The sequence below is a fragment of the Schistocerca americana genome, chromosome 6 (genome assembly GCF_021461395.2).
Source record: "Schistocerca americana isolate TAMUIC-IGC-003095 chromosome 6, iqSchAmer2.1, whole genome shotgun sequence".
NCBI lineage: Eukaryota > Metazoa > Arthropoda > Insecta > Orthoptera > Acrididae > Schistocerca > Schistocerca americana.
This window is the reverse complement of record NC_060124.1, coordinates 366,236,295-366,254,548: the sequence shown is the minus strand read 5'-3', so window position 1 is coordinate 366,254,548 and position 18,254 is coordinate 366,236,295. Positions and strand designations below refer to the sequence as shown.

General features: G+C 37.3%; 1 protein-coding gene across 1 annotated transcript in view; it reads left to right on the top strand.

The window, feature by feature from the left end:
- Positions 1-16,513, top strand: part of LOC124619330 (low-density lipoprotein receptor-related protein 1) — a 756,280-nt gene extending 739,767 nt beyond the window's left edge. The window contains exons 74-76 of the mRNA XM_047145639.1: positions 2,268-2,447; positions 7,384-7,510; positions 14,296-16,513. Coding sequence (XP_047001595.1) covers positions 2,268-2,447; positions 7,384-7,510; positions 14,296-14,454 — 466 coding nt within the window. The 3' untranslated portion in view covers positions 14,455-16,513. The remainder of the gene's footprint in view (positions 1-2,267; positions 2,448-7,383; positions 7,511-14,295) is intronic.
- Positions 16,514-18,254: the final 1,741 nt, after the last annotated feature.

Below are 18,254 nucleotides of genomic sequence, written 5' to 3'. Positions count from 1 at the left end.
CAGTGGCTGACAGTACCCCTCTGAGTTAATTGTTGTACCACATTCCAGGAAATCAACAAGAATCACTGCCTAAAAGTCCCAAAACATGGCAGCCATGATCTTTCTGCTGACAGTGTTTGCAAACACTTCCTTGGTTTCTTGGGAGAGTTTGTGTGCCTCCATTCTGTCATTTGCCTTTTTGTTTGACAATTGACATGATTCAACCAAGTCTCATTCCCAGTTATGATACAATTGATAACTTCATTAGCATTTTTCTTGTAATCTGTGAGGAAGGTCAGTGCTGCAGCCAGTCTCCATTTTTTGTGGTCTTCCTTTAGCATTTAGGGAACCCACCTAGCACAAAATTTGTGGTAACCAAGTAACCTCAGTTTCATGCATCAAACTATGTGAAATTTGGGGAAAATATTGCAAAAGCTCCATAATCATGAAAGGATGATTTTCATGAATTTTGTCATTTATTTTCATCACCAGATTGTCAGTCTCAAAGTTAGACCTACCACTGCAGTCATCATGAACATTGGTACAGCAATGTTTAAAACCAATGCACCATTGGCTTTCACTCATTATTCCATCTCTGTACACGCACCGTACATTTATCATGACAAAAGGTCATGAGAAATTTCAATTTTTTTGCAGTTTTTGCCAACAAAAACCTAATCACAGAACGCACCTCACAAGTGGCGGGATTTTCTGTTGCAGCGTAGGTTTTAACATGTCACACAAAGCAAAGTAGCAGAGCCACAGACCACACACTACCACCGCTAGATGCGTACTGAGTGGAGAAACTTTATGGTGCCGAGATGGTGGCCACAGCTCTGCCCACCGCCATGACAGACCAAAATGTCTATTACTATCTGGATAACCCTTATATAAATAGGGAAACAGAGGGTTGCACTGTCTTCCAATGTGACATCAGATGTGTTCAAAGAACTGCACACTACTACGTTCCTGGTCTGACGAAAACTTGGGCAGCTTATCACAGCTCAAATTGTCCCCTAGACAATATGAGGGACTATTTGGAACAGCAGGTGAAATGTAGTAATCTAAATTCCTGCAATTCGCTGTCTTATTAGGACCTCATCATCAATGATTGGCCTTAGTCTCCCTTCCTCACCGAATTCAGGCCTTATTAAGCATAGGAGGCTGTATAACACTGTATTGGCATGTTGTTTCCTGGGGGAGGCCAGTTTTCTTCTCCAGTGTGCATATTAATGGGCAGAAGCACCCATTGCAGGTTAGTTCTGTGAAGAACACTCACAGCAAATTACAACTAGTGCTAATCTATTCTTGTTGGTTGTTATTGGAATTATCTATAGATTACAACAATGTGAAATAGGGTAGATTGCTAGTCACCATGTAGAGGAGGCATTGAGTGGCAGACAGACTCATCAAAAGAAGACTGTTCGATATTATAAAGTATCAGACACGGTTTCCCTTCAAATGAAGACACACACACACACACACACACACACACACACACACACACACACACACACTGCCTGTCTGCCACACAGTGTCTACTGTGTGTGGGGAGTAAGAAACTATCCATTTTGTATTATTGTTATTCCATCTCTGATTTTAAATTGTTGTTAGGTGCAGCAAATTATTTTTGCTATTAATGTACAAGTTCCTGTGACAGTGGGCATGAAGCTGGATGACCTATCACACACAAGCATGCAAGCATTTTTTGCCTCTGCTATGTGACTTCCATGATCTTAGTGTATGGGCATGTTGCTTGTTGTAAGCTCAACCGTTCAGTTGTAGTACATGTTGTTGAGCTTGGTCAACTTAAACAGCTTCTTTCACCTATACTCTTCTTCCACACTGTCATCTTCTTATCCTGTCCATCCTGCTTTAACATTTGTTGGTGTACTGTTGTCATTATTTATCCTTTTCCTAGGCAGCATTGCCAGTAACTTGCTTGTTGCCAAGTTTTGGTACATTAATACATCATCATTTCTCTTTTGAGTTGTAGCAGGTTCACTATTCTTACTGCATGTAATAAATCCATGCAAGCTTCAAGCACTACCTCTACTAGCAACTGTTGTAAATCAGACATCCTGTGTTAAATACTCATTCAAAGAGTAGACACAGGGAAATATGCTAGATGGATACCTTACATATTTGTAGTAATCTCAGCACTCCGTTTTCTAGGATTGCATTTTGATAGTGGCAAATTTAGTTCTCTTTCACCTTTTAAAACTACATGTATGCTGCTAATATGTTATCGTACAGCATTTATATCCAGAGCAATTAAAATTTTGCAGGTGCCCACCAGAATTTGGAGGTGCACGTTGTGAGACGCCAGTCAGCTTAGGTACAGCCACACCAGGCAAGGCAGAGGACAATAGGCAGCCTGTTATTATTGTGATTGTGATTGTTGTAGTGACACTGTTGGTATTAATTGCTGCCGCAGCTGCATTTTTTGTTTTCCGAGGACGACGTGGGTAAGTGAAGATTTCTGTGCTGTAGAGCTTTTGGCATTTTAAGAGGTTTTGTCCAAAAGATATTACAATGTATATTAGTAATAAATTATTTTTTAAAAAAATATTACTAATTTAGATTCTGTGTGTGTGTGTGTGTGTGTGTGTGTGTGTGTGTGTGTAAGGGTTTTTTTTTTTTTTTTTAAATGTTCAAGAGATGCTGCAATTACTACTCTTTCATGTAGCGAATTTTATTATTTATTTTAATTGCCTTACACTTTTGGGCTTCAAATTTCCTGTCATAACATATTGTACCTTGGCATAAACAAATTTGTTGTATTTGGAAATGAAACTATTGTGTTCAAAACTTTGCAGCCCATCATTTGCATGAAACAAAGGAAAATATTATACATTTTAATGCTGCATTTCTGATACATTTAGTAATTCTTATTTGTAACATCAAAGCTAGCTGAGAAGTCTAGTTTAGCTGTCGATAATTTATAAATTTGCACCATTTACTTTGTTCACAGTCTCTATAACATTTAAGTTAGGATTATGTGTCTCGTTGTGACAGCTGTACGAGCTTCTTCTCTTGGAGAATATAGGACTTTGGTGTTGAATTAAAATGTTCACCCAAATATGAAGCAGAAATTAATTTGTAATTTTTGTTGAACTGTATTGTTGTAAAACAGTGAAATATCAGGTGTTTGCAAAGAATAGTATCTAGAAAGCCCAGTTATCCTAAACAGTGAATTATTTAATATAAAGATGCAGTTCAGTTGTTAAAACATCATACCTTTAACTAAACTATTCCACTATTGAAATGAAGCTGCTTAATTTACAAACAAATGAAACATCAAGTTGCATGCTCTGCCTTATCATAAATGAAGATGTCACAGTAGCATAGATATATTCTACTCATATCTAGGAGGTGCAAGGTTCAAATCAGTCTCATTTGTTTTAGGTTTCAAATAATTTTTCAGTTTTCAACTGAACTGTTGCTTGACCTGTGATGGTCCCATTATCAGTATGGCGTAAGACTTTAACAAAATGTTAGCTACATGAGATAAACTGAAATAAATTTCTACACAAGTTGTTAAATGATCAAGGAGAAGAAATAACCTTACATAAAAATTAAAAGCCAAACTTAATAAAAATATATAAAAATTAAAAGACAGTAAAAAGTGTCAAACTATCTCCCTCAGTCATTCATAACTGAAGGGGAGTTTGCTGTAATGATTCCAGAGGGTATTAATGGTTAATTTCTGAGGCGCTTTAGATATTTCATCTCGAGGCAATCCAGTCAGCCACAGCAAAAGGCCTCAGCCGAAATAGATGTCAATAGATATATACGGAGAGAGGCTTTAGAGCCTGTAAAAATTTGAAATGTAGGAATTATTTACATATATTTTTTCTGCCTTTCTAAGAAAAACTTGTTTTGTAAAACAGTAAAATTTTGACATCAAGTTCAACAGTAGATAATTGAAGCTATTTATTACCATCAAAAATATTGAGATCACCATTCACTTTAAAGATATCACTAAAAACAAGTATAAATTACCTAGAGTAAATAATATGCTTCTAAAATCCAATGAAAAATCGAATATTATGTGTCCACTGTAAAGAAGCAACGGTGTGGTTGGTTGGAAAGAGTGTTCCAAGGATCACAAAAGTATCCCACATTTATTTTCAAGTCATTTTAAGCCAAAACAGAGGTAGAAAAAACTATTTTATAAATAAACGCTCTGATGATTTTGTGGGCACTGTAGAATATTCAACATTGGTTTAATTGCTTTTGTGATATGAATTGTAACAATGTCAATCTATTGCTTATTGGCGGTGGTTTGTATCCCAGTGGCTACACAATCTGTTGATGGAGAAAGAGCAAAGCTTCAGCTGAAGCAAAGTCCAGATTACTTTCTTGCAACTTTCTTGCTGATAGAAAGCTTGAAGCTTGATCGCCAATAACCAGAGAAAGAACTGCTGCATATATATATATATATCATAAATATTTTTTGAGGATCAGGAACAAATTTCATTCATGCATATGTAGGCAAGACACTTGCTGAAATATGGTTCCCAGTAAGTATCAGAATCACAATTGTTGTTGCTTGTACCACTCAATTCGAAACCAAAGGTGATTTTGTCTTCAAACGTTTGTTTATATTAATGGGGACTTAAAAGGAACTTAATTTTGTTGTAACCAACAAAAGTGATGTCATTGCTTTGGTAATGCTACCAGCAAGAAGTGTAAGGAGCCAAAAGAAGGAAATAGTAAACAGAATGAAGGTTAATATTCAACATGTTGTTGACAGTGAGATCATTAGAGATTGAAAAGGGAGGACAGCAGCAATATAAAATCAGTCTGGCATTGCACCATTGTGTAGATAATCTCTTCAGAATTTGATAACAGAAATATTCAACAATTGTGAACTGCCCAACTCATATAGATGGTGTACTGTTTCATAGATATCATTGTTAAAAGACACAAAAAATATAATTTAATATTGACAAATAAAATTATTATGTAAAAAAACTGTAAAGTATGAAATAGTAGGCCGAAGCTTCTTGTGAAGATAATCAGCAATTTATGAATAGAACAGGATGCATTGCAGACTGCGAATGAATGATATTAATGAGAATTAGAATCTGAAGCACACGAAAATCTTTTAAATTGGAACCACACTGTGTCATTAATACATATGACTACATTACTGCAAAAACCAACGGTCTTGCCACAGCGGTAACATCAGTTCCGATCAGATCACGAAAGTTAAGCATTGTTGGGCTGGGCTAGCACTTGGATGGGTGACTATTCAGTCTTCTGAGCACTGTTGGGAAGTTGGGTGCACTCAGCCCTTGTGAGGTAAACTGAGAAGCTACTTGATTGAGGAGAAGCGGTTCCAGTCTTGTAAACTGACATAGGGCCAGAAGAGCAGTACCGTATTTACTCGAATCTAAGCCTCACTTTTTTCCAGTTTTTGTAATCCAAAAAACCGCCTGTGGCTTAGAATCGAGTGCAGAGTAAGCGGAAGTTCTGAAAAATGTTGGTAGGTACCGCCACAACTGACATCTGCCGTCGAATATATGTAGCGTCACACAGGCATGCTTTACAGGCACAAAGGTAAATACTGGCACCAAAACCCTCTGCGTCAGTAAATAAATTTTTTTTAAAAAAAGTGGAAGACGAGGTATTTTCTCCGCCCCGAGTTTCGACCACTGCATTTTCATACATTATCCAATGAAGTAAATACAAATTCCGTATTGTTCATCTTCGAATGTAGCAGCCTTTCAGTGTACTACGAAAATCCGACTGGAAAGACTGTGTGGGATGTTTGTCTGTCAATATGACTAACTCTACGTTCTGAATTTTTTCCTACCTGTGACAAGAGGTGGTTGCTAATAGGAACTTTTATGAATTGTGAATCACATGCAGTATTCTCTTCACCATAAGAATAATATGAGTGTAAACATTTTGCCATGTATTCTTTTGTGTTTGCTGCTATCTCATTTAAATCCTGTCGGCCTAATAAACTACGAAACTAGAGTGAGACAACAGCAAACATGGAAGAATATACATATCATGTCATGTTTATATTCATATTATTCTTATGCCGAATAGTGATACAGTCAGAAATGAAGCACGGCAACTGACTAGATTTTTAAATCTAAGATGACTCTAATTTATGTGCAGAATGTAATGTACTAAAGAGGCGTCTGCAAAGATTTTCAAACGGAGAAAAGTTTTTGCTAAACTCTCGTTTAGAACATCTTCTATCATATGCAGTCTGTTATTTAGTTCTTGTTCATCATTATCAAAGAAAGCAGCAGTGTAAGTAACAACAAATAGCATTCTCTTGCCATTGTTTCACTAATGAGACAGTTCCTCTCTTTTTTTTTTATTGTAAGCTGCGGTAACGCGCACAAAAGCAAGCCATGCCATGAGTGGCGACAGGCCGTAAACACTCATTATCAGAATGCAACAAACAATGCATGACACAGTACAATAATGCATTTTCAGCTTAGAGTGACGTAAAAACCTATACCAAAGAGAACGGCACTTATCAGATCAAAGAAAAATAAGGAATCACTTCAAACCAGACGGAGCTCGTGAAAACGGAAGGGTAGCCGTATAAATACGAACGGAGCGCCTGGTGCATAGCAATGCCTAACTGCTAAGCTTATGACTCGAACCAAACTACTGTAGCTGTATCATCATTCATTCGACCTAAATTGTGTCTCATATTGCAGTGGACCAACTTTGTTTCCATTTGGAGGTGCGGTCTAAAACTTTTCTCTCCCCTTGAATTTCGAGTCTCAAATTTCAGGTGCGGCTTAGATTTGGGAATTTTTTTTTCCCTTGATTTCAAGTCTCATTTTTCAGGTGCGGCTAAGATTCGAGTGCGGCTTAGATTCGAGTAAATACAGTATGCTGGCCACATGCCCCTCCAACACAGCATTCAATGACACCTGTGGATGTATCAAAAGAAAACTATACCATTACAGGCCCACATCAGTTTGGTAGTCAGTGGTACACAATATATATTTCTTGTAATTGTGTTTTGATTTATGAGGGTTTAGTCACCTGTGTTACTGCTGTTAGGTTGGTATTTCCCACTGCATACATTTTAATTTACTCACTAGTTAACTTATCTCCTGTTATAGTCTCATTTTACATGGTTTGTGTTAGGTTCCCAGTTGCTGACAGATGGCAGTGTTTTTACTGCAAGTGAGGCCATGATTTATAACTCTTACTAATAATTAGATACTTCTCCTCTCCATCTTTGCATGGATATGGCAAATTAGAATGAACAGACTGCTCACTGATGTACTATGATAAATGATAAATATTTATTGTCTTATTTTAGCAGCATTGAAATTAACGTACTCTTTTAAGTAATCTCATCTTTAACAAATAATGAAACATACAAATAATGATTATGATTTCTGTTATTCGTAGCGGAAAGCCATTCATGCACACTAGGATGCAGGAGAATGTGGAAATAAGTAATCCTATGTACTTGCGTGAAGATGCTGAAGATGAAGGAGATGTTCTGGATAGGAGTTTTACACTTGATGCAGATAAGGTAAGCAGTTTTACCATTATAAATTATTTAAGAGAAAAAGAAGTATATCACAGTAATTACAAGGAAAAACTGCTACACACCTTCAAAGTGAAGTGCTGTGTGTGTGGCAGTCACATAATAAAGCTAATGATACTGCTTGCTAACTTCAAATTCAGACTATAGTTTTCAAACACAGGATATCAAAGTTATGTTCTGCCATTCATGTAATCTGTGTATTATTGTGATCAATTCATTATGCTTCTCTTACTTGATATCCCACAGATGATAATCCTGTATGCGACTCAGGTGTAGGAACTATACCAAGTATCCACCTTCCTCTACCTTATACCTGTTTTAGGTAATTTATTCTGGACCACAAATGGAGTCATCTGTGAAAGCAGCCATATCGCCTATGAACTCTGCTGTTGTTATAATGCAGTATTCTGTGTAACTCATTCACCAAATAGATGCCAATAGTATGAATCAAAATTGCAAACTCTGCTGACCAGCAATCTTAGTCAACTAAGTTGGGAACATACTGCTCAACACAACACAGTTTAAAAATACTTTGTGACTCTTTCCACAAGGACATCCCCCACACCAACCCATAATAGATAAATAAAAAGTTCCTATTAACTGAATAGGTCAATAGATACTTTTCCTCCAAGTACAAAGAATGTTCCAAAAGTAAGTTTTGTCATTGTTTTTCACATGGAAGCTTTATTGCCAAAAACATATACACAATGGCATCATGAGCTATACACCTTGCACTATTTTTTGATACATTCACCACTGACATTAAGACATTTGTAACAGCATGCAATCAGATGGAAGAAACCACTCTGGTAAAACTTTAGTGCTCTACAATGCAAAGAATTGTCACACAGCTTGCTCCACCTCTGCATTAGTGTGGAAGTGACATCCCAATTTCACAGCTTTCAATGCAGGGAACAAGTGAAAGTCCAATGGGACATGATTGGGGCTGTGGGCCAGGTCACCCAAACTCTCCCATCCAAAGCGATAAATCTTATCTTGTGTGAGCCTTGCAGTGTGTGGTTTTGTCTTGTTGTCCAAGAGCACAACACCTTCACTCAAGAGCCCTTGTCTCTTTCTTCAAATGGTGGACCTAAGATTGGTGTGATTGTCATAGTAGGATGCCTTATCGATGGTCCCTTGCTGGAGGAAATAAAGGAAAATCACACCTTCCACATCCCTGAACATTGTGACCATAACATTTCCTGCAAAGGCCGACACTTAGAATTTTTCCCTCTCTGATGAACTGGGATACTCCCACATTATTGAGGCGGACTTGGATTCTGGGAATAGTGCTGCACCCATGTCTCATCACTTGTGATTATTCTGAAAAGGAACTCATTTTCCTCTCACGCATACTGCATCAAGTGTTTGATGCTGATTCTAATTCTTGCACTCTTGTAATCCGGGGTCAGGTTTCTCAGGATTCATCTTACCATGGAGCATGCGATGGGCCTGAGCATAGCCAATATGCAGTGTGGATACCACGTCTGACCTATTATGTACCGGTCCTCTAAAGCAATGTCCTGTATTGTAGCAGTGTTGTTTTCAGTTATGGATGTGGAGGGACGCCAACTTCATTTTTCATCCTCAACAACTTCCTTCTCTGAATGTGCAACAACAGCGACCAACCATTTGGCGAGACATGACCTCTTCACCGTGCACAGTTTGTAGTCATTTATGTATGATGGTCACATTAGTTCCACTCTAGCCCATTCATACTGGATAACAGCACGCACTACCATTGGTTATCACATTATTAGTACATGTAATTCTTCAGGCTTATGCTCAGCACTTTACAGGCCTAAATACTGGACTCAATCTGCGTAAGTACCATTCACATGTAGCACCTGAAGAAGACAGTGAGTTATGCCATCAAAATATCATGTGAGAATGACCCGAACATCCAGCAGAAGTCCTATTTTTTCAAAATGTCATTGTTAGCACATGTCTGTCTGCCATTGTGACATGTGCTTGAATAGCCTTGGGCATGCCAGTCTCCTGCTACTCTTCTTCTTCGGCACTCTGGACATGTGCCAGTCCTCCTTCACTGGCACCTCTTATTTTGTTGAACCAGCAGTGGATGTGGATTCATAAGGCATTTGTTCATGACATCTAGTTTACCACCTTCTCCTACAGAAACAATTACAAAACTGACTTTTGAAATGTCCATAAAAAAATGTCCCTCATACATTTTATGGCCCTGTGAAGCCTTTGGTTTGAAAATCTATTAGTCCCAAATTTGTACAATCTTTCCAATCTCCTCTCTCAATTTTTCCTCCTCTCTTCCATTTTTCTTTTCTACCCTGTCCATCCATCCCATACCTTGGCTTCAAACTTTCTTAGTCTGCCTTTCTTCATCACTGTAACCATACCATAATTAGGCACTTTTTTATGTTTTGGTTAATTGTTTAACCAATTTCTCATTTGCTGAAATTTTCAAATTCACTCTGATGAGTTCTCAGGAGTTCACATTGGCAAATAGGTGGTCTTCCATTATTAAGTGTGTCCATGCTATTGTAAACTATATTAGTTGGTTTTATAATTTGATGAAGGTACGTTGACCAAACTGTAGGTGGAACGTAAATAAACATGATTCACATACATATGTGGTTAGCACCTACTGCCTCTGTAGCTTCAAAATCAAGAACTGATGTACTTAATGCACTACTTTTAAGCTATATCCTTGTTATTTATCTATTATTTGTTGTTGTATAGGCCTTGTCAATATTCAACATGAATTTTCAGAAGCCATTTTGCTGCTTTTCAATCTTGATGTTAACTATTGCCTGTACTCTTCATTTCCTAGGATTTATCCTGTCATATGTGGTCTTCTGTTTCCATTATTTGGCAAATTTATTTTATTTTATGTTGTGGCTGGGAGCTCTCCCTGTCGCCACAACTGTCAGTTAACCTAAGCGATGGAAACCGTGTTCTCTCTCTCCCTCTCTCTGTTATCGTATTTTAATTGTTTATATATCTTATTTTCTGAGGTGAGGATTGGAGACCACTGTGAATGTGGAAAACTGCCTAGAAACCACTCTCAGGCTGGCTGGTGTACCGGGCCAACATTCATTAATCTACCACATCACTTCGATCTGGATCTGGTTCACCCCCTGTCTTGCAAGCTATGACGCTGCTATAAGAGAGATCAATAATTATCTGTCCTTATTTTAACATTTTATAATTAGAATCAGAAGATGTATATGCTTGTTAATAGCACAATTTCTCATTCATATTTTTATGAGTGACAGCATGGTACAAACAGGCCAAAATTCCTGTCTACCATAATTCTACATGTTCCTCCAAAACACGTCACTGAAACAAAGAAAAGTCTTTTAAATCAGAGCTTCATATTCCAGGACTTGGTGTTATCTACGCTGATTCTTCTTTGACTTATCTTAAGTATTATTCAGTTCCTTTAAAGGTATTTTATTTATGGTGTTTTTTCTGCCTTTCCTTCAACCTTTTTGTGTTCCACCATTGCTTTCCACCACATATTTTACAACATTGCTCCCACATCAGTTGTAGCAGTTTCCCCCTTTCCTTAGTCCAAAATGTCTGAATTTTATATACGTACTAGCTGAGCACCTGGCCATATATATTTATTCCAGTCTTCCTACAGTCCATCTACTCCTCCCCCCCCCCCCTCTCTCTCTCTCTCTCTCTCTCTCTCTCTCTCTCTCTCTCTCTCTCTCTCCATCTCCTCCTCCTCCGACTTTCTCTGTCCACCTACTCCTGCCCTCTCTCTCTTTGCATCTCCTCTCCTCTCTCACTGTTCAGCTTCTCCTGCCTCCTCTCTCTGTTTGTCTCCTCCTCTTTCCTTTCTCTGTCCATCTCCTCCTCCCACCTCTCTCTGTCCATTTCCCACTCCCCACTCTCTCTCTCTCTCTCTCTCTCTCTTATCACGTCCTTTAAGTCCCATAGTGCTCAGAGCCATCTTATCACGTCCTTCCCCCTCTCTGTTTGTTTGTCTCCTCCCCCCACCCTTCTCTCTCCATGTTACCACCCCACCACAATAAGAAGCTGGTGGTTCTTACCCCCACAGTATTGATTTACAGATCATAGCTAATATGTGTACCAAATGTGGTTGAAACTGTTACAGGGGTTCAGGATGAGCTTTTTATCCATGCCCTCGACAGTGTACACAATGTCAAATATATTTCACATATATTTAACATATTTCACACATATTTGTACACAAATTTCACTTGTATCCCTATTGAAATTTGCCCTGTGGTTTGATTTTCACGTAGCTCAATGTTTATGATGTCATATCAACTGAACTATATGCTGTACATTGACATATTTTTGTAGATAGATTCAGTCATGTATGTGGATACTGTCTGCAAAGTGTGTGACAAATAAAGTTGGTAGTAAAGACATAGTAAGTAAAAGTGTCATGCTTAATGCCGCAGTTTTACTGCTTGAACAGGAAAAAGGAGTGTGTGATAAACATTTTTCTTTCATTCTGAAATATTGGATGGATGGATGAATGAAGTGTGTTGTGGGCTACACTGCTTTTTCACCACCACTCATTTGATAGGAAGATGGTTGTTACCCCACAGCAATTCTTTCAGGACAATAAGTGATATGTGTACCAAATTTGGTTGAAAATCAGTCCAGTGATTTAGGAGATGTGGAAAACACAGACTTATGTATGTACATTTTTATAATATATATGGATTATTGGACCCTTTTACAGCTCTTTCTAAATTAAACTAAACTGAGGCCCTGGAAGGCCCAAAGGAGCCAATTGATCATTGTGACATCTGCATCGCATGGAGTCACCAGATGCAAATATAGAGGGCCATGTAGTCAGCACACCATTCTCTTGGCCATTGTCAGTTTCTGTGACACGTGCATTTCTTTCAATATGATTAATACAGTGAAATCCCGCCTTTCCACTTTTCAAGGGGCTTCAAAAAAATGGTGTAAACTGCGGGAAAATGTAAAATGTGGGAAATAATGTTTTAAGCTGTAGAAGTTATGTATAGGATACCCCCTTGCAGTTTTGCACTTTATGTGTGATATACATACATAACATGCATCAAAAGACTTGTCAGGGACTTATTTATTACCTAATAAAGGTTTATTATCTAATGAAAACTGCTGATGTAACTAGAATTGATAATTGTCTGGAAAGTAGGAACGTTTGACTCAATTTCATACGTTATAATCAATGTTTTTGAAAGCCTGTAGCTGTCTTTTGTCATTTAAATAATGAAATACTGCACTAGTTATGTAGTTTTTCATCCTTTGCATGGCGTATTTCGAGAATTTTTTCTTACTATCAAGTGCAAATATTGTAGACAAGTATTTTGTATTGCATTTGCATGTGTTGTTCTGCGTCTCTCCTATAGTCTTCTTTTTGAGGTTATCAGGTACTGTGCCTCCTCACTTATGTAGAAAACCACACACACACAAACTATCGCCCACCTTGTCTATGTAAAATTGCAAAAAAAAAATCATACATAAATACTGCACTTGACAACAAATTCTCGAAACACGTTTTGGTCAGCATGAAAACATTACTTAACCGGCACTATGTTTATACTATAAAGTACAAACATTTGAGCAATGCAAAAGTGAATGACAGTGTCAGCTAGCACTGCGAGTGGCCAAAATCTGAAACACGCTAAATATGATTCAATAAAGGTGTCATGGTGATCACAACCATTACAAAAATGTGTTTGCACAGTAGAGACAGTTTGGAAATGGTTGTGATTGGTCATAATATCTTTATTCAAATGAATCTAGTTACTTCCATCAGCCATGATGCCAAATAGAGCTTGGCAGTGGCAGGAGATACGGCACGAATTGTTCCAACTGTTACCCATTAACCGTTTGATATCCGCTGAGTATAGCACTCTGGTGTAAAGAAGCTTAACCATGTAATCTTTATAAACACTATTGGATGTCTAACATCATGCCAGCATCATTTTGTCTCCACAAACACTTTTTCATAATGCATAAATTGTGGGAAAATTATAAATATGTTGGCACAAAATTGGGTGCAAATTAACATTGTGGGCATAGGAAATTTGGCAAGAACGGTAAAAAATGTCATAAGCAGCAGGAAAACATTAATTCTGGGAACATAAAAGCTGGTTATACTGTAGATTCAACAGATTTCTTGCCATGTCAGTTTTGTTAAAAACCTTTGGCTCTGTTGCATTTTTATTGAAACAACATCTCATTTATAATTATTCATTTCTATAAAATATAACCCGTCCAAAGCTGTATTGATAAAGATAAGCTGTTTATTTCCTTAGCAGACTTCATTATAATTTTCCATTCTTCATTTGTAAACTTTTCTTTTGTAGTTCTTTTGCTCTTTTATTAGTGTTCCACTTATAGCCGTAGGTATTAAAAGCTTGATACTGCTATCAGATGATAAAAGTAATGTGTTCTTCATTTTTTTTCACCAAAACTGATAAAATAAACTTACATCTCTCTTAATACAGTTTATGAGAGAGTGACCCTCTTCTCTTATTTCCTACTCCACCGTAACTCTTTTCCTCCTTTCTTCCCAGAGAGCAGATTTGTGGCTGAAAAAGCTAGAGTGGGAGTTGCATCTTGTGAAATTGACCTCTAATCAAGCCACCACCACCTCTCTCTCTCTCTCTCTCTCTCTCTCTCTCTCTCTCTCTCTCTCTCGGCAGGGGTAGTGTGTGTTACTCTCATTTAATTATTATCTAGTGTAAATTTTCAAAACCATTCATCTGATGTAAATTTTCTTTATTTCAAATTTGTCTCTTTTTTTTTTACAGACTGGCAATTTTGCAAATCCGGTATATGACTCAATGTACAGCAGCACTGGTATAGAACCAGGCACTGCTGCAAGTGAAGAGAAAACAGGGTTACTCCATAATGATGAATACACCAAGGATTCTCATCTGTTAGCAGCTGAAAGCAGAGAAAAGCTATAAGCTGTGGACATTTTTAACTGAAATTCAATTTCCAAAACCAAAAGCATAAGTCCTAAAATAATACTTTGTCTTAACTGGCACAGTGGACAAATGTTGAATATTAGCTTTAACTACTTTTGGTATACCGAATACATCTCAGCACTCTTGCCACCAGTCATGATGCTCTCATTTTCATGCAGTAGTTATAAGAATCCCATATGTGTTGTATGTATGGCATCAACATGTTCTCTTCCAATTTCTGATAGTAGCTCAGAAAGAGGAGATAAAATTATTTCTATTTGTTTCCTTTTGATCAGCCTTGACTGTCCGTATTATCAGTAATTCTTGTCCCTTAGGAGGGGATAAGTCACTGTCGAAACTGAAAGACAAGAAGTGAAAATATGTGTACCAACTCACTGTTCCATTGAAATTATAAGGTAATATTCTGTGTTTTGAATTTATTTAGAGTGTTCCATGGAGGACAGCATTCGACAAATGAGTTCAAAAAAATACTGACAAATAACTTTAAAGTACATTGTTGAAATAATCTTCATTTCGCATAACTATGGAAGCTGCTGTTTACATTGTGCAAAACTCTATCCATTATATGTTCACTAGGCAACATCATTTCTGTGCCATATCAACAACATATCAGTGACATATATTGTCATTCTGCTTTACTGAACACCCAATTTTGTTACAAATAAAGCTTTAATCACATTTATAAATAAGTATTATGTATATGAGAGTACATTTTGCATGTTGTTTTTAGCAGTATTGAATGCATAATCAGGGGATTTTACTTGAATCAAGTGAGATGTTCTCTAATTAAGAGCAAGTGAAAAATGGTTGCACATATAGGGCCAAGTATGAGGTTTCAAGATGTATTAATAGCTTTTACATATCGCATAAACCAAACTATCTGACTATGCATTATTATGAAAAGACTGGGCAAAAATCAGCATTTGATGAGCATCTCAGTGAGTGAGTGTCAGGAAGAATGTGTGTGTGTGTGTGTGTGTGTGTGTGTGTGTGTGTGTGTGAGAGAGAGAGAGAGAGAGAGAGAGAGAGAGAGAGAGAGAGAGAGAGAGAGAGAGAGGTGATTCACTACCAATGATTCACTGATCTATATGTATTTTTTGATCAGAAGTTAATGTTCTGTGTGTGTGTTGTGTGTGTAGTGATGTAAGGTTAAGAATTGAAACACATTGTATATATTTTGAGTTCTTATAACAGACTTACATTGTATATAAATTTCCATTCATCTTGCTGATTACATTGAAATACCAAAAATACATCTGAAAAATTTTATATGCAGATACTGCTTTTTATTTTTGTAATAAAGAAATGTCATGTGACTCACGGCCCTGTGCAGACCCATTGGCTTCTTACTAATTCAGTGGGTTTCAAGGCAAGTGACACTGCTGCTTTATTATGAGCCTGAAGAAATGCATAGACCCTCTCCTAAACTATTCATTTTCAGAAGAATCTGATGGGATCTCTAAGAATTGAAACGGAGATCTTGATTTTAGTAGGCAGTGACACTAGCTACTGCACCACTGAAGCAGGCAATCTTTTTGTATGTGAATAAAACAACTCTTCCTGTTTGTATTAAAATGTAAATGAGTTTGTACATGTCAGTGTCAAAGGAAGAGTTGATTTCACAGACCTGTCAATACAATATCTGCTTTAACAAAATATGAATTTATATGATATAAGTAATTCTGTGTGAATGAGGAGTGTGTTTTGAAATGTTTAATACAATAGTTACCTCACTAAAGAGCTACAAAGGACAAAACACCAAGAGAAACATAAATCCATATCTTTTGGAAGATGTTGACATTGTAGTGTCTTCAATGTTGAAGACCATAACCAAGGTGAATCCTATGCCATATTTTATTATAGGTATAATTTTCCCAAACAACATACAATTTTTAAACTTTACACATTCTTACAAAATGATGCTGTACATTTTGTTGTTGCTCATCCTACCAATGTTTTGACTTTTATGTTTAGTAGAGTGGTGTACTATTTATGTGCTGTGAATTATTTTGTATTCATATAAATTGTTTTGTAATATGTAAAATATTTTTGTATATAAATGTTACTATCATTATACAGAAGGTGTTTGTTTTTAAGATACTTTCTTCCGTTAACTGTAAATTAAACAAAGATTACAGTTACCTGAACAAGCAAATTCTGAAACAATTGCAGTAGCAAAAGAAAATCACAAAAACAGTGTTTACCCTAAAATTATATTCTGAACAGATCAACAAGATCCAAAGGAAAAAAGTTTAGGATTTAACATCTCATCAGTGATGAAGTCATTAGAAGCGCTGCACAAGCTTGGCTAGGATAAGGATGGAGAACAAATTCGTACACGTCCTTCTCATAGGTCCATCCCAGCATTTACAATAGTCAGTTTAAGGGAATCATAGAAAACGTAAGTATAATTCTAGCACTTTAACCACTGTGCCACTTCCTTTAATAATGCGAATCAAGTATCACTGTTATAGAAGTAAATAGCAGAATTGTGGAAATAAAAGCTGTTGGAAATAATAGTATTATGTGATGATAGCTGGCTCTGTGATGGAAAAAAAGAAAAAGAAGACTGTCAGGGAGCGATAACTGACTCTAGTTTTTATTTTTACTTTTGGTGAGACAAAAGCCTTTGAATTGAGGTGAAGAAGATAATGAATAACAAAAGGAAGAATACCATATCAGCTTTATCTAATTTTGGTATTCAAGACTCAGTGGAACAACTTCAATTTCGTTGGAGCTTCTCTTTGTGTTAGAATTCTTATATTGTTGTGAAGCAAGAATTCATTCTGTGCAACTGGCACATGTGCATTTGTGTGTGTGTGTGTGTGTGTGTGTGTGTGTGTGTGTGTGTGTGTGTGTGTGTCAGTATGAGAAAGCTATACCCACTTTTCCACTACTCTTCCATTGTACTCTAAAGTACTGATCTAGAGAAGGTGAGTCATGCATTAGTAGAATGAAGGTGACTCGGTTATTAACACTACAGCACATCCATGCTGAATCTCTCTCAGTCCAAAGAGACTGGATGATTGTTTGTTTTGCTCATCTTCCTCCTCTCCTCCCCCTCCTCTTCTCAGAGCAACACTTACACACAGTGCCCACAATTATTTGTTGAATACATTCCACTGTCTGTCCTTCCCTACAGTTATTCCCCGATGTCTTAATACATCCTATAATTCTGTGCACTCTTCTGCTTAATGCTTTTCACGTTTCTTTCCATGCTGATCCTAATTTCTTACCTTATTACTCCAATTAATTCTCAGCCTACTTGTGTAACATTAAATGTCAACTGCTTCGATTCTCTTCTTTTTCAGTTTTTCCCCTGTCTGGATCTACTGCCATGCAATGCTGTGTTCCAGATTACATTGTCAGGAATTAAGGCTAGGTCTGGCAAAGTCAAACTATGGAAACTTCAGTTAGAACTATCAACAATATAGAGAAAAGAGATTGGTACTTATTGTAAAGAAGACATGTTAAGTTGCAGACAGGCACAATTAAAAGACAGTTACATAAAGCCTTTGTCCAGAGCCCTCATCACCAAAAGAGAAACACACATCATTCACACATGCAAGCAAGCACACCTCATGCTCACATGACTGCCAGTTCAAGCATCTTGGGCCAGAATGGAGCTATCACGTGGGATGCAAGTAGCAGTCTGGAGGGTGTGGGAAGGAGGAGGGGATAGTGTATGGCTGAGGAGAGAGACAAACACTGTCTGATAGAGTGCACAGCGGCTAGAATGCCAACAGGCACTGAGGCAGGAGGTTATGGGCAGGGAGGTG